This window comes from Ochlerotatus camptorhynchus, unplaced genomic scaffold (genome assembly GCF_037179485.1).
Source record: "Ochlerotatus camptorhynchus isolate MF236.1 unplaced genomic scaffold, CSIRO-AGI_Acam_v1.1 ptg000257l, whole genome shotgun sequence".
Classification (NCBI taxonomy): domain Eukaryota; kingdom Metazoa; phylum Arthropoda; class Insecta; order Diptera; family Culicidae; genus Ochlerotatus; species Ochlerotatus camptorhynchus.
In genome coordinates this window covers 2,982,009-3,003,058 of record NW_027040747.1, presented here as the reverse complement: position 1 = coordinate 3,003,058, position 21,050 = coordinate 2,982,009, and the positions used below count along the sequence as shown (strand labels likewise).

Below are 21,050 nucleotides of genomic sequence, written 5' to 3'. Positions count from 1 at the left end.
AAACCTTTGCTTCTAACAACTTTGTGGATTTCCAGTTTGTTAAAATTTTCCGCAAATTGTCAACGATTAAGGATCTTATCGAGGGGGACGACTCTATCTACGATGCAGAAAAGATTGTGTTTTGCTGTGGCTAGCTGCGCACACGCTGAGTAGATAGAAAGAAGATTGATGACAATTCTGAAGATTTCCTGCAAAAAAATGATGCGCGATGCAAGTTGATGCGACAAATGAAAGAAGATTTTTCGAAGATTGATTCGCTAGTGTGAGATTTGTTGAGCATCTAAACTTGAGATTTAGATGTGTCGCCCCCCTCGGATCTTGTTTAGTGGAATTTTGATTACAACATGATTTCAAAATCATATGATTAAAAAATTTCATAAACAACGCTGGTTTAAAAACTCTTACTATTAAAAAGACTGACTGCTGAAGTTTGTATTGCCTGAATTTCATGGGACTTCCCCGAAGTTCGAAGGACATTTTTTAAGATCTTAGGACTTCCCTGAAGTTCGGAGTTTTTTAAATTCATATGAATTTCTTAAATATCGTAGAAGTACCACGAAGTTCGTAGAAATTCTCAGTAGTTCGTAAGACTTCCTTCAAGTTCGAAGAACTTTCTCGAAGATCTGAGGACTTCCCTGAAGTTTGAAGGTCTTAACTGAATATATGAGGACCCTAAATTTAAAAGAGCTTCCCTGAAGTTCTTAGGGCTTTAAATATCGAAGGGTTTTCCAAAAGTTTGTGGGTATTTCCTTAATTACTTGGAAATTCCCTGAAGTTTGGAGAGCTCCCATGAATTCCGTAGGACTACCTGTAGTTCAATCGACTTCTCGGAAGTTCTAGGAACTTTTTTGAGCTTGGAGAACTATGTTAAGTTCAGAGGACTTCCCAAGAGTATTGAAGACTTCTATGAAGCTCGTAAGTGTCATAGGATTAGCCATAAGTGTCATAGGATTATCCTTAAGTTTAAGCAATGTGTAAATGTCGTAGAAGTTACATTAAATTTGTTGAAAATTCTGTAAAATTCGTAGTTATTCCCCAAAGATTAAAGGACTTCCCTGAAGTTCACAAGCCTTCTTTGAAATTTGTAGAACTTCTCTGAAGGTTCGGAGAAATTTCCTGACCGTCGTAGGTCATCACAGTAGTTCACAGGATTTTCCTGAAACTTGTAAGACTTTCCCGAATTTTGTAGAACTTGCATGAAGTTCGAAGGCCTTATCTGAAGTTTTTAGCAATAGAACTTTTTTATTGAACATGTTGAACAGGTACTTCAAAGTAGTTACGCGTCGGCACAGCTTAATTCTGCTATTAATTAAGCACAAATCATACGAGTTCATGATTCGAGAAAAAAAAATTAAATTAAAAATAAATACTAAATATATTTACTAAATTCTCAGGGAAGTAAAGCTTTGAGAGGGTCACAATAGCGATTAGCTGTAACGATGAGCAACGCGATGAGCGAGCAATCAGCGATGATAAAATCGTTAGTTGTGACCCTCTGAAAGCATTTTAAAGGGTTCCCACGATGAAATTGCCACACACAAAATTGATTCGCAAAATTCGAGGTTTCATCCGATTGCCATCAAATTTTCAGGGATTGAGAAATAACTATTAAACTTCATTTTACCATTTTACTCGTATTTTATTTACAGTCCATACGCAAATGCCCGCACCTTGGCCTTAACCCCAGCCATAAGATTCTGCACAACCTGTGAATCAACCGTTTTTTGCATGTAAACCCATACTTTCTTCAGTTCCTCGACTATCTTCACTACCTTAGGTCGTTTAAGAAGGTGCTGCTTCATAATCGCCCAGTACTTCTCGATGGGGCGGAGCTCCGGAGTGTTGGGAGGGTTGAACATTTTCGGCACGAAATTGACCTTATTGTCCGCATACCACTTCAGCACGTCCTTGGAGTAGTGGCATGAGGCCAAATCCGGCCAGAAGATTGTTGGGACGTTGTGGGCCTTCAGGAGAGGAAGCAGCCGCTTCTGGAGGCACTCTTTTATGTACACCTGTCCGTTCATCGTGTCCTGGGTCACGAAAGGTGCACTCCGCTTCCCGCACGTGCAGATGGCTTGCCAAACCAGGAATTTCTTCGCAAATTTGGACATCTTCTGAGTGCGGACATGCTCCGGAACGCTGAACTTATCCTTGGCCGTGAAAAACAGGTTGCCGGGGATCTGTTTGAAGTCGGCCTTCACATATGTTTCGTCGTCCATGATGCAGCATTCAACTTTCGTCAGCATGTTGAGGTACAACTTCCTGGCACGGGTTTTGGCGGACTTGTTCTGCTTCTCGTCGCGATTAGGGGCCTTTTGTACCTTGAACGTTCGAAGCCCAGCCTTAGTTTTGGCCTTCTGGACAAAATTTCGGCTTAGGTGCAGCTTCTTAGCCACATCCCTAACGGAGGCGTTCGGATTTCGGTTGAAGGCCCCAACTACGCGGTTGTGATTTTTGGTGTTGTACGGAATACTTTTTCCTTCACTTCTGGGCTTCCGATCGGTGGTCAACCGTTCCTCGAACCGCTTAATCACTCGCGACACCGTGGAATTCGCGATTCCCAACGTTTTAGCGATGGAACGATGCGAGAGATCCTTGTTCTCGTGATGAATGCGCAAGATTTTATCACGCACGAGCTGTTCTTTCGACTCCATTTCCGCGAGTTTTGATCACAGAACTTTAAAACTTGCAGGATGTAGATAATGCACTATGAACTAAATCCACCCAAATTTTCATTAAATTCTACCCAACGGTTAAAAAGTTAGAGCAATTTCATAGTGTGGCAATTTCATCGTGGACACCCTTTAGCTGTAATGAGCAATTGCAAGCCTGGTTTCTAATAGCCAAATCTACAATTCTAGCAGTGAGAAAGTAAACTTTTCTAAAAAAAAATATGTTTGGGAAACCCTACTGTGCACGCCTTTGTCCCCCGCAGCAGAGCAACCAGTGGAAACCAACAGCATTTCATCCAAATCGTCCAAGCCCACACAAAATACAAACAACCGATCTCTGCTCTGCCTTCGCCAACGCCTTCTCGCAGTCGTAGGTATAACGTAACATATGAGCAGAGCTGGGAATAAGGAGCGGAAAATCAACCTTTGGCCGTCGTTGTCGGCTCGCATGGCTTACTACACCACCAACTTTGGCTGTTGGAATCGCGTCAGTCGCTAGTGCGCCGCCGTTCGATCGCGATCATCGTTAAACCTCCGGCAGCTAAGCGAGGGATCTACCGCAGCACGCTTGTTATCAACCAAAGTAAAATTACGTGTGGTGAGTCCGCGGAGCGCGCGTGAAAAGGTGTTAACGACGTGACGAGGAAAAGTGCGATACACTTGACGGGGTAAACGTGAGCGAAACAAATGAGCATATGTGGAGTGAGTAGCCCTGGTCGGTGCTGTTAATGGGTTCAACAAATGACACCATAGAATTCACCGTGCACTGGATGCAAGGAAAGGGCTCGGAATTGTGGGGTTGAGGACAACTTTCGAATGAGAGTGACCAGAAGTGGAATTGTGGCGATGTGTGGCGAATGCTTCATGTGATCATACCCAGCGATATGCTAATATGTTTGGGTTTTCGGTTGAACCTGACGGTGGTATCTCGGAGTGGTTTCGAGTTCAGTCCAGTTCCAGTATCTAAAATCTGCTGGGAAACATCGTTTAGTGCATGACTAATTTCGACATTGGTCATTAATAGGAAAGCAATCTGCGGTGGTGCGATGTGAAACGATTTCTATGCCAACGAGATAACACATTGCGAGAGCATTAGCATGTGATTTGTGCAACAGAGGTGAGAGAAGAAAAAAAAAAAACGTGGGTGAGAGCAGAAAAATATTGAAGAAATAAGGAGTGCAAGCCGAGTTGTGTTGAATTTGTTTTGAAAAGGCAGCAGCAAAATACCCACTTCCCAGTATTGGTTCTTGGGTGGAGGCGTTGATTGATGATTGCCTTCTCCGGAGAAGGAAACATGGCCCCGGATTGGTACCAGCGGCAGCGAGCAGGGAACCGGTTACCAAGCAGGAGACCACCTCAGCGCCTTATGGCGTCGTCGTCGTCGTCGTCATCTTTGTCATCATCAGTTGGAGTTCAGCATAGGCGAGCTGCTAGTGCCATCGCCAGTATGGGGCATCAATCAAGGTAATTATTGAGGTGTCTCCTGGCGCTTCGCTTAATAGGTTGTACGGGTACGAGAAAAAGGAGTGTACCATTTACATAAATATAACAGATTTATTTACATTCTACAAAGACTGAGCTTGGGTAATTGAGATGGCTTATTGAAACTATTGGAGATGTTGAGAAAAATCCAGTTCTAGACTTTTAAGCTCAAGAATATTGACAATCAATTATGTCTGAACAATCTGAATTATTTCACTCTCTCACTAAGCACTTAATATATGACCGAGTGTCTGATACATGAAAAAAAAACCTGAAAATCCGGAAGACCACAGGAAATTCTAAACAAAGCTGGAATTTTCAGATTCTCCAACTAAGGATATGACTTATGAAGGCAGTGCATTTTATAATGTTAACAGTAAAATTTTATCATTATTTTTATTCAGTAAGTGAATTTAATAGATCCGTAGCGAAAAATTCTTCAGTAATAAATAACATTTTAATAATTCAGAGGCTTGAAATGTTTTTTTTCTGGTTATGGAAAATGTATATTCTCCACAAATTTTAAGCATGAAAAAGTTGAAAGCAATTTTCAAGAACCTGGAGTTACATCCCCTGCACAGTTTAAAAAGCTCTTGAAATGTGATTATAATTGCTAAGGATCATTCCAAGAAGGTTGAAACAAATCTTTGAGAAAAACACCTGATTAGTGCAGATTAGTGCTGATAGTTCTGAGGAATTTCAGATTTCATGTGAAACCTAAGATAATTTTGAGAAGAATTAGAAGAAAATCTCGAATTTTAAAAAAAGCTCATTTAAATTTCTGACGATTATTCCATGATAATTCTGAACAGAACTTCTGGGAACCCGAAAGGAAAAGTGCATTGAACATTCTGAGAATTATTCCAAACAGTTTCTTACTGAGAAGAATTTCATGGTTTTTGTTTTGATTAAATCTTTATTGAAGAGATTTTTAGCCACGGGCAAGTTCATCTGCGAAAAACTTTAAGGTAATTCCGAGGAAAATTTAAAAAAAAAATTAAATTCAGAAGATAGTTCCAACGTTTTGAGGAATATTTCAAGGGAATTAGGAGAAATATTCCAAAGATATGTTGAAGATATTTATAGAGGATTCAAATAAGTGTTTGAAGCGATTTCTGAGGAGAATTTCAGAAAATTTATGCTGGACTATTCTGACGTCTTCAGAACTACTAAGAGTCCATAATGTTGACAATTCCCTGATGTTTAAGAACTTTTTCGATCATTTATAGAATTTTTGGAACATCCCAAAACTCCACGGAACTTTCTTAAAGTCTCTGCAAATTTCCTTAATTTAATGGGATTGCTCTGAAGTTATCTGATTTTTCTCGATGTACTTGAAACTTTGCAGAATTTTGTGAAACTATCTAAATGTTTCTATATTTTTTTGAAGATCTCTGGAATTTCTTGAAGATATTGCATTATTTTTGAAGTCATCCAATCAACTTACTTCAATTTTCGCCATTTTTTTTAACTTCTACTAATTCCTATGATAATCATATAAAATTCTTAAAGCACTCTCACATTTTCCTGATGTAAGTATATCTTCATTTACTTTCTAGAAATTCTGAATTTCTCGAAACTTCTGTAAGCCTTCTGCAATTCGTTTGAAATTATTTGAACTGCCTTTTGGTTCACTGATCTGTCCAGATCAAAGAATCTTCCCTGAAGCTCACAATTCTACAATTTTGAGATGCTACCGACGCCAGGGAGGCAGCTCCCGCACCTGGGCCCTACTTATCGACTCATCAACTTATGAACCGGGGACCAACGGCTTTACTTTCGTGAAAGGCGTGAACAGAGATGTTATGCCTCAGGAAATCCCGACGGAGCCGACTAACAGTTAAGGCCGGTGCACAATAGATACGTTTCCAGGTTTTTTGACAGTTAGCCCATGCATTATCTATCAAAAAACCCGAAAACGTATGCATTGTGCGCCGGCCTTTACGGGAACGGCGGGATCTTAAGATCTCTAAAATTCACCAATGGTCTCTAGATCTAGCTTTTTTGAGATACAGAGCAGTCGCACGACCTTTTTCGATTTGCCATAATTATTTGTTATATGCAATGATTTCCATTTTTGCTAAAATTCGGCCATTTTGAATCACACAAATTTTTCAAAATGGAGTCTTTGAATTTACAAAAAAAAACGGTACGGAAACGGCACTTCCGACTGAAATGATGTCTGAGACAAAGTTGTAGAAAAAAATAATATTTTTAATAGGAAAAATATAAAAATAATTTTGTTAGCGATTTCAGCTAAAAATTCCGTAAAATAGTTAAAAAGCTAAATATCTCATTATTTTTTTTTAAAGAAAAAGTTGAATGGACACCTAAAATTTTTCGTTTTTTCATGTAATTAGAGCTCAGAAAAAAATGTTTGAGAGTCTCAGTGTTGGCTAAAATCAAGATCAGAAAATCAAAATCAGCAATCTTTCAAGATCAAGATAACCTAAAATCACACGCACCAAGCTATCATCACCACGAAAATCACACGTGATTTTCGACCAATATCAGCCGTGATTTTCGATTCTCAAAATCAACCAGCATCAATATCAACCAAGATCAAAATCATCGAAAATCATAGGATTAGAAGATATGTGAAATTCTAGAGTTTTGGGCATTCCGAAATTCAAGTCAGCATTCCGGATGAAATTAAAATGGTGGATTTCAACCCAAGATGGCGGACCAAAATCCAATATGGCGGCCCCTGGACAGGGAATATGCATCTAAACACATGCAATATGGGTATCTACGGAATGGGCTCGATGAGGGGAAGTGGAAAATTGGCATCCGCTACCATTTTGGAATCCAAGATGGTGGACCAAAATCCAATATGGCGGCGCCTGGACAGGGAATATGCATCTAAACACATGCAATATGGGTATCTACGGAATGGGCTCGATGATGGGAAGTGGAAAATCGGCATCCGCGGCCATTTTGAAATCCAAGATGGTGGACCAAAATCCAATATGGCGGCCCCAGACAGGGAATATTCATCTAAACCCTGGCAATATGGATATCTCCGGAATGGGATCGATGAAGGGAAGTGGAAAGTTGGCATCCGCCGCAATTTTGGAATCCAAGATGGCGGACCAAAATCCAATATGAAAGTCTCTTTAATAAAGAAAGATAAGATAAGATAAGATATGTGAAATTCTAGTGTTTGGGCAATTCCGAAATTCAAGTCAACATTCCGGATGAAATTAAAATAGTGGATTTCAACCCTAGATGGCTCCCACAAATCCAAGATGGCAGACCAAAATCCAATATGGCGGCCCCCGGACAGGGAATATTCATCTAAACCCATGCAATATGGGTATCTCCGGAATGGGTTCGATGAGGGGAAGTGAAAAATTGGCATCCACCGCCATTTTGGAATCCAAGATGGCGGACCAAAATCCAATATGGCGGCCCCCGGACAGGGAATATTCATCTCAACCCATGTAATATGGATATCTTCGGAATGGGCTCGATGAAGGGAAGTGAAAAATTGAGATCCGTTTCAATTTTTAAATCCAAGATGGCGGACCAAAATCCAATATGTTGGCCCTGGACAGGGAATATGTATCTAAACGTATGCAATATGGGTATCTGCGGAATGGGCTCGCTAAGTGGAAGTAGAAAATTGAGATCCACTGCAATTTTGAAATCCAAGATGGCGGACCAAAATCCAATATCACGTCCCCTAGACAGGGAATATGCATCTAAACCTATGCAATATGGGTATCTGCGGAATGGGCTCGCTAAGTGGAAGTGGAAAATTGACATCCACTGCCATTTTGGAATCCAATATGGTGGACGAAAATCCAATATGGCAGCCCCCGGACAGGGAAAATTCATCTAAGCCCATGCAATATGGGTATGAGGGGAAGTGGAAAATTGTCATCCGCCGCCATTTTGGAATCCAATATGGCGGACCAAAATTCAATATGGTGGCTCCCGGACTAGGAATATGAATTTAAACCCATGCAATATGGGTTTTCTAAATCACTAATCGACTAATTTTTAAAGGACCTGGAATCTAAAAGTTTGGACAATTTTCAGAAGCTTCCCACTCAACTATGAGTTTTGTTTAAATTGAAAACTTTTGAGATTTGGCTTTATCGTGGAATCATCCGATCTCAAATTCCAGTTTTTTTTTAAATTCTTGCATGTTCACAAATTTTCTCCAAGACCGTAGTATTGTCACCGACAAACCAACATGACACTGAATTATGACTTATGCCCGAAAATTGTTCATATGTTTATTATCTTATGTGGACTTTTCCAGCTTAAACGAATACTTTTTTGACAGTTTTTAAATTGGGATATTTCTCAAATTATTCACATAGATAAACAATTTTTTTTTTTGAAAGTATATACGCATGTTCTTTAGCAAAGTTGTAGCTGGATGATTTTATTTTCTTTAGCAAAGTTGTAGCGGATGGTTTTAAACTACTTTACTGAAGAAACATTTATCCTATGTCTTAACAGTGTCATTTCTCAAATTCTTCTGAAATTCAAAAAAGTAAGAGGTTGTATCCAAGACACGACCGTAGATTTGACATAGGATTACGAAAGGTAGTTATGATGTCACAGCAAAAGTATAGCAAATTTGATGATTGCTTTTTTTTTTCCTTTGGTTGTTTTTTCCGTCGATCTTGTTTTCCGTGCTGAGCACCAATGCTACCGACGTGCCAGGAAGGAAGCTCCCACACCTGGACCCTACTATCGACCCATCAACTCATGAACCTGGGACCAACGGCTTTACTTCCCATCCGAAGGAAGGCGTGATCAGAGATGTTATGCCTCAGAACATCCCGGCGGCGCCGACTGGGATTGAACCCAGGCCTGCTGGGGTGAGAGGTAATCACGCTTACCACTACACCACCGGCGCCGTTATTTGATGATTCCTTAACTCGTTATTAGTGAAAAATTTCGATGGGTTGAAATTCGGAAGCAATTTGAGATGTCCATGTAGTACAAGCCAATCCTGGGCGATATGTTTGGGATTCAAGCTTCTACTCCTTAGTTAACTCTTTTATCAGTCATTTGTGGTCCTGAAAAGAACCGATGGGCTGGAAGATTGGAAGCTAGTTAAGAACAATTATGTGGAAATTTTTCCTTAATGTTCTTGGAGATGATAGCGGTGCGGAAATTAAATATGTATTAGGGAAAACACATCAATCACAGAATCGGAGCCTATCGGATGGTACCTACGTTTATACTTTTGATGCAAATTTTAAGCTTCTTCTATCAAGGTTTTTTGGCGTAGACTACGTCTGTGATTTCTATATGGGGGTACACTTTGTGAAAACCGAAAATGGAACATGTAACAAAATTATGAAAGATTTTGAATTTTAATAATTCTGCTGCCGCAGGACCAATTTCGATAATTTTATCACCAATCGATCTGAAATATTCCTACGCATCTGTTAAATTAAGCAAGGACATCATTTTTCAAAAATGTCTATTGAAAAATTCACGAGTGTTTAACTGTTGCTATGATAATTTAAATTATCACCGATTGCCTTCGAAAAGCGATTTCCCTAACACAGATTTCAAAGTTGAATTCCATCCGGTCTCACCAAACGAAGCGTCTCTGGTTAATTGACATGGTCATGTGGTATTCGGTCATTGCGAGAATTTGTATGTACCACTTCAATACTGTTACGCATTTGACGACAAACGTTTGGTGGGTACATTATCAAAGAGGGGGTGATGTGGCTGGCAGAAAGGCGAGCGAACGTTCAGTGAAAATTAACTCTTAAACAACAATAATTTATGGTGATCCTAAAAAGGACCGTTTCGTCGTAATGGTTGAGGAATGCTGAGCTAGTAGGGTGTTCAACGCGAGCTGTATGTTGTTAGGAGTAAGGGTGACGCACTTGGCATAGATGACCCGCAGCGACTTCCGATCCATAGCGGTGCGGTTTCTTCCTCCTTTAATGGATGCTCATGTGGGCAGGCTGAACGTCACATGCCGAAAGCACTGCTGCTGAAACTGACGACTGGACACCACCACACGCGGTGATTGAATGAGCACCGTTCAGTGAGATCGCATGGAATTCGATTTTTAAATCTGTGTTAGAGAAATCGCTTTTTGAAGGCAATCGTTGATAATTTTGATCACCATTGCAACAGTTGGACATTTGTGTATTTTTCAATAGTGACCTATTGAAACTTAATAAAGTGTTCATTCCAGCAGATTGGTAGATAAATTTCCAATCGTTTGGCTGGTTTAGAATTAAAATCCATCTGCTATTGACAGAGTTATATGTGGTCAAAACCTGACCTCTTTTCGTAATGCGGTTGATTTTGGTTTTTTGAAATTACACCCCCAATATGTTGCCGAAAGACGTAATCCTACGTAAAAAAAAAATAACATTCAAAATCAATTCATAAAAATTGCTCTAAAATGATAACGGCAAACGATAGAAAAAAATCTTCAGCATTAAAAATAAGGAGCTTTTCAAGCTACAAAACAGTCAGGTTCAATGAGTCATTTTCATATGATTAAGAAAAGCCATCTGCCTCATCATTCGCTGCCTCGTGAGAGTCTGAATGATTGAGAGGCAAACGAGTCACTGACAGCCGAGCACTCAGTCAGTAGATCAATCAGCACGTTTATTGTTCCGTGATGGTACCCAATAATTGTTATGAATGACTGAGCGCACATTTTCTAACACTCAGCCGAAGCAGTCAATAATTTTACGCTGTGCATAAGACACTACCTCTCTAAAACTTAAGATAAATGCACTAGGACTTTTGTCTTTCTAAATTCCCATCCTGGACCACTGTGTATGGGTCTTACTTCCCTTCCAAATGTTCAACACGTGACCAGAGAGTTTTGAACTTCAGAAAATCTCATCGACCTCGTCTGAGGTTGAACTCAAGCCCACTGGGATCAGAAAGTAGAAGAAGTTCTATTCAGTTCAGCTTTGTGTACTTTTGTTTCTGAATGCTTTTAAAGTATGCCACAAATTAAAATTACACAAGGAACTCCAAGAGACTTCCTGAAGCGTTTATGGTTTCGGACTTTGCCCTCAAAATGTCAACCCGTTGCTTTAGTATTCGGTCCGTTGGCGGGAAGCATTCGCTCCTTTAATGCTCCGACGCTACCTTTAATCACATATCAGTCCCATATGGAAAAGTAGGCATTGAGAAAATGGCAGTCGAATTCTCATGTAAACATTTGAAAAATCATAGTAAGTTTATTGTTTTTAAATCAATTCCAATGAAGCTTGCATGTATTTTTATTACAGAGAAAAATATGACAATTCTAAAATCAGAACTGTAACTTAAACTATGGTCGATTAAATTTCAGGATGGGACTGTTTTGCTTGATGGGACAAACTGACTTGATGTTGTTTTCACATTTTTTATGATTAAAGTCCATAGTTTTATCGCATAACATGAAAGTAGAAGCCAATTGATAATCTCATCTCAAAATTGACGAAAATCCATATGGGACCGATATGCGATCATTGCAATTTCGAGATTCGATGCATCATGGGCATCCTGAGGAAAGAGTGCTTGTGCTCTGATGAAAAGGGGACACAGAACGGGCGGGATGAAATCCGAGCAAGTCATCCTTCTTCTTCCTCGCATTTCAAGCTTATTGCTTATGGCATATTAGCTTATTGCGTGCTCTCAACTTAGTGTTCTAGATGCACTTCCACAGTTATTAATTGAGAGCTTTCGATGCCTGTACCATTTTTGCATTAGTATAATTGTGTGGCAAGTACAATCATACTCTATGCCCAGGGAAGTCGAGAAATTTTCCAACCCGAAAAATTCCTAGACCGGACCGGGAATCGAACCCAGCCACCTCCAGCATGGTCTTGCTTTGTAGCTATGCCTTTACCGACTGAGCTAAGGGAGGTCCCGCAAAGCAAGTCATCGATTTAAAATGCAAATCTTCACATGCACAATTTTCACCTTCCTCTCCCGACTGTCTTGGATCGCTCTCTCGCGAAAGGGATTTGCGCAGGCGGATTGGCGCGAATTGCGCGAACAATGGGATTGATTAATTCCAACGTTTCCCTGTTCCATTTCCAGGTCGTTCGCTTGAAGCCGTGATCTCTTTTCAATCACAAATGTCCACGTCCTCCACACCGTTTGTCGTTGTCTCGGGTTGATCGGGTTTTGCTGGAGCGCCCACATGACCGAAGACCGACAGGCAGACAGACATCTGCATTGAACACACGTGTGTGGGATTCATCGTCGTAGTCGTCGCCGTCGTCGAGGCACATAAGGATTAAGACAATTTATACGGGCCAATCTAATAACAATAGAATTGAAATTTACAATTACGATTAGCTGTGCGCGCCTGCACACCATTTGCACGCCTCTGTAGGCTCCTTGTGTGGGAGGCAGAGGCTCGTATCTGGAGTCGTAGGACGAATGTTTAGAGAAAAGGCCTAGCACCAATTTCCATGTTAGTGGGATCTGATCTATCATGGTTCCATAAGATTATCATCCAAAACCGTCAATTTCAGAAATCGAAATTGCCCATTCCTGTCTACCTTGGCCCAGGCAACATCAACAACAGCATTCAATTTCAGCTTTTTCCCTTACTTCTATCCGCGATCGTTTTCTCGTCAATCGTGTTGGTGTTATTGTGTGTAAATATGATCACCTACGACGGCGACGACAACGACCGAGTCGCGGCTTCCTCCGGCATCCACCAAAAGTGTGTTTATCTTTTGCTCTTCTTTGGGCCGTATCTTCCTCCGCAGCCCTACATCATATGCACGCCTCTCATTGTTGTTGTTGTTGTTGCACCGCGTACACCATGCTTCCTTTGGGCATTAAGTAACTCCGGTGTATGTTTCCTTCAATGCGGTAGAAATAAATAACAACAAAAGCAAATATTGAATATTCCATATCCATACCTACCGATGGACAATTACGGGCTCGTGTAGGCCCTCAGGGAATGTCACCCTCAGAGATGATAAATAATGAAAATGTCTACTGGTTGAAGTGCTTGGCCGGAGGCTGCTGTCATAACTCTATTTGAACTTTTTTTTTAACTACTGTTGTGGTGTTTGTATAACGAATAATCTATTGATGGTGGAAGGTTTGGTTATAAACATTACCAAAATTTATTTGCTTTTTTATACGAAGACATTTCAATCACTTTTACGAGTTTTCTTAAATTTCATGATAATGATAATAGTGGTCTACCACTCATTGTAGCACGGAAACTAGTCCGATAGCTGTGGGCTCTCCTCACTGTTGAACTTGATCAATAGACTGATGCAAAATTTGACTTTTTCGCTCAACAGTGCTTAAATGGTTTCAAATCGGGTCCTGATTAGCCTCCCAAAGTTACAATTCATTTGGTTAGAAACAGACTTCACACAATCCATTTGAAGTTTACATGTATTACTATGGGAAATCTCAACTTTTTGTTCATTGCCTTCTAGTTTTTTTTTCCATATGTAGCTGTAACAGTTCGATAACTATTCTTATAGAAAATTTTCTCAGCTACAACTTTGTTGAAGATCGTTTCTATGTAAAACAAGACAGGAAAAAGTTATTAATTATTTAAGAGATTGGTAAACTTATCACATGATCAAGCAGCTGCTCTGTAGGCAACACTGTATTTTGCAGTGTGACATAGTAGCCATGATTTGTGTGTCCTATTCAACGCCCAAGAAACACCAATGTTGCCTACTGAGCAGTTGATTGAGCATGATCATAAGACATCAGTGCATTGAACCATTGATAACTTTCGATCTTTTGCATTTAATCGAAAAGTGGTCTTCAGCAAAGTTGTAGCTGGGAAAATTTCCTACAAGTACAGTTGAAAGTTTTTGAAGCAGACCGATATGGTGAATTATTCGATAGACATGAACAAAAATCTTGGTTTTACCATAGTAATTCCCATACAAACTTCAAATGGTTTGTGCCATCTCAGTTTCTCACCAAATGGGTTCAAATTTTGAGAGGTTAGTCAGGATCCGATTTGGAATCGTTTAAGTATTGTGGAGCAAAAATTTCAAATTTTGCATCACTCTATTGATCAAGCTTAATAATCTCTGATTGTCATCAGTTAATCGCTGTAAATATGAAGGGCTCAAAAACGCCTATTCATTTCCTTGGGACAGTTAAGACTCTCCTTCCAACAACTTGATCAGCCAATTGGTCAGAAAACGAGCCATCCAACAGGAAGATGCCCCAAATGAATGGGGAGAAGAACCCGCCCTTTATCTACGAAATATGAGCAACAGGGAGTTGACATCTTCACTCTCCCCATCCAAATCGCTTCAATCGGATGCCCTGATGGTCCCTCCTCATCCTAAAATTTTGATATATAGTAATATGTAATATAATAATCATATAATCAGAAGCATAACGTCTACAAAAATATGCGAGTCGATTGAAATCTGACGAAAATAAATGAGGGCTGAGTTGATTCTTAACAAAGAAGCGTAGATGCATAGGTGAAGGATAAGAGAAAGGAGAGTCAAAGGTTGACATGCAGAATTAGCGCATGTTTTTAGTTGCGAGTTTACCTGAAATTTATCTGAAAACTGATACTGTGAATAATACAGTTTCGCCTACATGTTGGCTTTTTTTTAATAACTGTTAATTTCACAGATGATTCGTAATTTCTAACATTGACCCGAGACACAGAGACATAACACTATCAATTTTTCTTCGAATACACATTCAACGGTCAATTGAAATGTGTCAACCTTTAGAACAAGAAAAAATCCGAACACGAAAATTTTGTTGGGATTTAAAAATGCGGTTTACTTTTCATAGTTCAATGTAGCAGCTATACCTTAGTAGGTATTATGCTTATTGTAAGACCATTGTTTCAGTTTCCTTCTTGCCATAGGCCATTGCTCGAATTTTTCTTCGTACACGGCCCATCATTTTTTTCACGAGCCCTGTTCCCACTTGTTTGGCTGTCAAGTTACATTTCCGCTTGAAATCCTTCAGGCCAATTGCAGTTCCACCCTTTTTCTTCAGTATGTACTTCACAATTGACCAGTATTACCAACAATCAATACGAAACTAACGATTTTAAATTGGGTCATTACTTGACTAGCCTATTGATCCCAAGCAAACGATTAACGTACCCCATTCTAGTCAAAATTCTAGTACTACGCAATGTTTGTTTTGATTAGCTATGAAGGTTTGACAGATAAAATGAGGGGTTATTGGTTTTTCGAGTGGTGAATCGATTAGCTTGGGACCGAAGAGAGTACCAGAGCTGAGCCAAAAAGTTGAGCACGTTATTTCGGGACCTTCTAGTCTTAGAGTTACCTCTATGGTATTACTCAATTGAGCTTAGTTACGGAGTATTGGCCGGATTCATCTCCATGGGAACCACTGAGACGCCATTTTCGCTGTACCACTGTTTGGTGGAATTTGAGTAGCGGCAGCTTGCCAAGTCAGGCCAGAATAGGCAATCCACCTCTTGCTGCTCCAGAAAAGGCAATAGTCTCCCCGCATAGAAAAGAACCATTTCTAGAACAGTTCAAACTTCACTGAAACCTTACTAGCTGTGTTAACTTTATACAAAATAGTTTTGTTATGGTTTATGGAATGTAATAAACAGAAAAGAAACATTACTTTCTACTGTTATAGTTTCTGGTATGTTCCAGCTACATTTTGTTACGGTTGATCAACTATACGAAACTATATTGAACTTTTGCAAAACATTACGAATAAAAGTTGTATACAACAAGTACAATGCTTACGTGTTTCGCTTATGGTTGCTTTATGTTTTTACAACTGGCACCAACAGAGGAAAATGCTTTTCTTTGGAACGGCGGCCATGAGTTCACGGTGTTTTTTTTTTTGCTTTATTGTTTTATTTTTAAAACTTTACTCCAAATGGAAAACCTGTTTTATCGTTGAGAAAAATGAAAAACGTAAGTAATACCAGCTTAAAGTATAAATTATTTCTAAAAAAGCATGTATTTCCTACAAAAATATCTAGGGCCTTTGACAATCCCAGCCATCATGGATAAAAAACAGCGGTCTACATGGGTTAGAAATTTTGATTCTTCTGGCTCACATTAACCCAAACAAGAAATCGAAGCACGTTCAAATAGAATGAAGGTTCGTTTTGCAGGGTGTATTTTTTTTAGTGCTGTGTTTATATTAAGAACAATAAAAACAATTCCCAAGTGAAGGGAGAGGTATTCACAAAAAGCAATTTTGTAAATCACATTAAAATTAAAGAACAAACTATATCTGCTGAATTCCACATAAACTACGACAGTATTATAACGTCAATAAGTATGGTCATTTCTACCCGTTCATAGTATATATTGAAGTTAACAACAATGGTTGGTTCTAAAACGTACAACCTTATTCGAACGTTAATGGAAATAGGTTTCACATTTCTAGCTTGAACTTTTTCTGATGTGGTTAGGCTATAGTTTCTTTGCAAAAAATGTATAGGAAAAAGTGAGATTTCGTATGGTGAACGTTCTTAACCACCCATTATTCCTATGGTTAGGTCTTCGAAAACCTTAATCAATATGGTCAAAACTTCACCTAGGTATGGTTCGATTAAAGTTGACTGAACCATTCTCATAATGGTTTTCACAGGAAGATAAACCATTTTCAATGTGGTAACCGTATGGTTGTGATTTATGCGGGTCTTCCGTAAGCACTCCTCCTGGTAAATTTGCTGGTTCATGGTCCCAACGAAAATTTCACTTTTCAGCTCACAACTGCAGATTGCTTGCCAGACAAGGAACTTTTTGGGGAATTTCTATTTCTTTTAGATTTTACATTCTTCCAGGGCGCTCTTCCGGTCAACCGAGGTATAAAATTTATGCCAAGGAATTTGATTGAAAACTAAAGGATCGATGTAAACAAATGAACTTATCGTGACAACCAATGCCTACTGTGATTCTATACACTCTTAGCTTGATTCAGTGAAGTTTTGAAACATTACTCAAAAATGAGCTACTCATAATTACTCACACGGTAAAAAGTTATCATATCTAATCCAAATGCTCTTGCACTTGACTCAGTCTGTTATGCGGCACTACGAATCGAAGTGATTTATCATTGATTTTCAAGTTATTTGCGTTTTGAAACAAAGTGATTTGCCGTTGAAAAATATGTACTGTATAACATCTTTAAATCAAAATGATTATCATTTGAATTGGCACCACTGTTTTCATCCATTGAATTTGATTAGTTTTGCTTTTGGCAGCAAATGTCAAAACGCACATGACAAACATTACTCGCAAAGATGGCAAGTCAACAACAAATGAAGTTAAGCGAGATAAGCGATATTTCTCCATCTCCACCCGAAATAATTTGCATTCTAGAGCGTCAGTAATACGAAATTGTTGCTATAGGCAATAATAGTGTATTATTCAGATAATTTCGATTACAAAACAGTGTCAAACTTATTAAATTTATTGCTCAATGTCTCGCTTTGCTTCTACTAAAACCCTTGCGATGTTGTTCAATGCCACTTGGAAACATGTGATCTGGGTAGTAATATGATATGGTGATATTCTGAATAAAATATAACAAGGCTTGTAGTATGAACAAGGCTATTTATTTGTTTAAACCCATTTTCAGCAAAAATTTTACCTAAGGATAAATTATTTAAACTTAAAGTGATAGATTGTTAATATCAGTATGGTTGACATTTCCAGTTCAAAGCACAGCACATCAACAACGATGTGCAGTACAATCTAAAATGAAGTGATTTGCAGTTGATTTCATCGTGCTTCGATATGATCTCTTCCAAGGGATTTGCACATCGAATTGCAATGTTTGGCAAGAAGTGGAAATTCAACAGCAAATCACTTTACATGAACATGATGGTTTTTTACCGTGCCGAAGTAAACAAAGAAGCCTCACACGGAGAAAAAGTACTACCCAAAATTTGAGTTCTTTTTACTTAATTTTGACTTCAGCCTCTCACTTGCACTTGTTATTGTTGTCAAAAATGGAACAAGAGATTCGACCCAACGATATAGTTCAGCCCAATAAGTTACTTTTGAGTAAATTGCATATTCTCAAATTTACGTGAATTAAACTTAATTTGGAGTAGAATATACTTAAGAGTAGGTAATTTTTTTGCAGGTGTTAAATGGAAACTACTAAATGCGATTTACTCAAATTTGGGTTATTGGACTAAACCCCGGAATTGAGGGAAAAGTACTTAATTTTTGGTTAGTTTTTCATCTCCGTGCATATTCTTTATCAAAAGCAAGCTGAACATTGCATTAGGTCCTAAGTAACATTGATCGATTGTCTTCAATGACTTTCTCTTTCGTTAATAACTTGAGCACATAACCGTTTCTTGTTGTGTTTGTCGTATTAGAAGCTAGATAAAAGCTTCTTTTATCGATCTGTGTGCTGAAAATATCTGACCGTGTGGAAACAAAGAGAAAGTCGACGAAGAGAATCAGTCAATGACCTAATACAATGTTCAGTTTAAAATTTCTTTTAATTTCCTGCAAAAAATTCCGAGCAGGCAACGATTGCCCATTGCTCAGAAGTAAATAAGTGTGACACACTGCCGCTCCAGTATTCTCCACCACTAGATCATACACTTTGTCACGCACACACACGCCCACACTCGTTATAATGTGTTTGGCAGAACTTAGCGGGAGCTTTCCTTTCTTTAGATCAACACAAATCAAGATTCATGTGCTGATTTAGCCATCGTTTCCACAAAAACTCGTCATCCTGACCATTAGTTAATTCAAAGCTAACACTAGCTTCGAATTAAAATATGTGATACTCAAGGGGTAAGTCACTCGACACACTTAATAGGTGGCATTTTTTCGCAGTGTGTCCCAAGTGTGTCGCAGACTGGCAGTGCCGCAGACTGGCAGTGCCAGTCATTGAGCCGTCTGTATTTTTAGTGAATAGTGAATATTTGGGTATGCTTGGCAACCCGGTATTTCTGACAGTTCGAATATTTTGAAACGGATTCGAAGCAGCTAGAGACTGGAATTGCGACGAAAATTTGCTTCAATTTCGACTGCTTGCTAGTGGAATTGATAAGGACTGCGGAAGAAAATAATAGCATGAAGAATAACAACGCGAAAAACTCGGCAAGGGAGACCGCTGCCAGGGAGCCGAGGAAAGTATAGATCGCGACTTCGCGAGATCGTTTGAACACTACCACATTGTCGGTTTCGAGTTCGAGTAAATGCGTAGATAATGTTTGCACCATCGTACAAATAAGGTTCCCGTTTCACCTGTGCATACAATACCTTGGTTTTTTTTATGCATGTTACCTATAGCTCATTCCGTAGTAGGCTGTGTATAAAAGAAAATGATTTACTTAGTTTGACAGTTGCACAATGACGAAGTGGCAGCGTATTCGTGATTTGTTTCACGCGCAAATGTCGCAAAAAGACATTTCAATCGCCGTGGGAGTGTCCCGGTGGACCGTCCGAGGTCAGCTCGGGTTCCGAGGGTTATCGCTGCTATTAAAAGGAATATTCGGGTGAATCCAGTGCGTTCAATAAGGAAAATGGCAAAGGAACACGGGATCAGTGACTTTACGGCACGGAAAAAACTCACATGATTACCTACCGCATCCGGGAGCTACGAGTCGAACGATGCAAGAAAATCTTGAACTTCCTTAAACGAAAAAACCGGTAATCCTGTTCACCGACGAGAGCATGTTTACCGTCGATCCCGTATCAAATTCCAGAACCGACCGGTATATTAGTTCTATTCCGGTAAAAGACGTGGCCGACGAGCACAAGAACGTGTATCTGACCAAGCATCCTGCTAGCGTTAAGGTGTTTGGATTGGTGGCTTCCAATGGCTAAAAAATTGAACCGGTTCAATTTTGTAGCCATTGGAAACCACCGTACTGTTCTTTGATCCACGGAAGAACATACTTACTTAAAATCCCGATGTAGATCTCCGTGTTGACCTTGTCCCCTTCTGGAATGTCGGTGTTCATTCCAGAAGGCGACAAGGTCAACACGGAGATCTACATCGGGATTTTAAGTAAGTATGTTCTTCCGTGGATTAAAGAACAGTACGGTCCGAAGCCAAATGTTGTATTTCAACAAGATGGGGCTCCGTGCCAAACCTCGAACCGCACTCAGAAGTGGTTGCAGGAACATCTTCGGTTCTGGGCGAAGGATTTGTGGCCGCCATCCAGCCCCGATCTTAATCCGCTGGATTACTCAATATGGCGCGTCATGAAGGCCAAGGCCTGTTCTAGACGCCACTCGAGTACAGCAAACCTCAGACAAACATTGACCCATACCTGGAGAGAAATTGATCCAGACTACATTATTAGAACCTGCCGTGCATTCCGGAAGCGTGTGGAGGCCGTAATTGCAGCAAGTGGAAACTCGATCGATGATTAACATAGTTTAGGACTGAGAAACATCCCCCCCTTTGAATAAATAAAAAAAAAACTCGAAAACAAAATTTTTGAGATTTTTTTTAATTTTGACATTGCTCAATGGTGCAAACATTATCACAGTATGATGCAAAACGTTTGTGTGGGAAGTTTGAACGGCTCTCACAATCATAAATTTCGTTTATGCTAAATTCATAGCCAAAGATGTCCCCGGGAAAAGTGATCGACTGATCGGATTGTACCCCTACCAAATCGAATTAAACGTTTACGATCATCATCGTGTAGATATCTGCTATCTCTGCCTCGACAAACATATAACGCGCTGGTTTACACCAATGGTATCAGCCACAACCAGAGTAATCCCTTTCTATCTGGAACATTATGCTTCTCGACACAATGTAGAGATTAGTATGAGATGGTGTTATATGCAAAGTGCGAAAAGAGAATGAATGGAATACGAAAAGGATTAGTTTCAAGAAATGATATTTTCATCAGATTCCCCAACTAACCATACTAAAGCAAAGTAAGTAAATGCAAGCTATATTGCTACTTAATGGTTACTTGGGTACTCATATGGC

At 39.5% G+C, this 21,050-nt stretch overlaps 1 protein-coding gene across 1 annotated transcript in view; it reads left to right on the top strand.

Annotated features, from left to right (window-relative positions):
• Positions 1-3,186: 3,186 nt before the first annotated feature.
• Lrt (Leucine-rich tendon-specific protein) overlaps positions 3,187-21,050 on the top strand; it is a 114,300-nt gene continuing 96,436 nt past the window's right edge. The window contains exon 1 of the mRNA XM_065226627.1: positions 3,187-4,136. Coding sequence (XP_065082699.1) covers positions 3,940-4,136 — 197 coding nt within the window. The 5' untranslated portion in view covers positions 3,187-3,939. The remainder of the gene's footprint in view (positions 4,137-21,050) is intronic.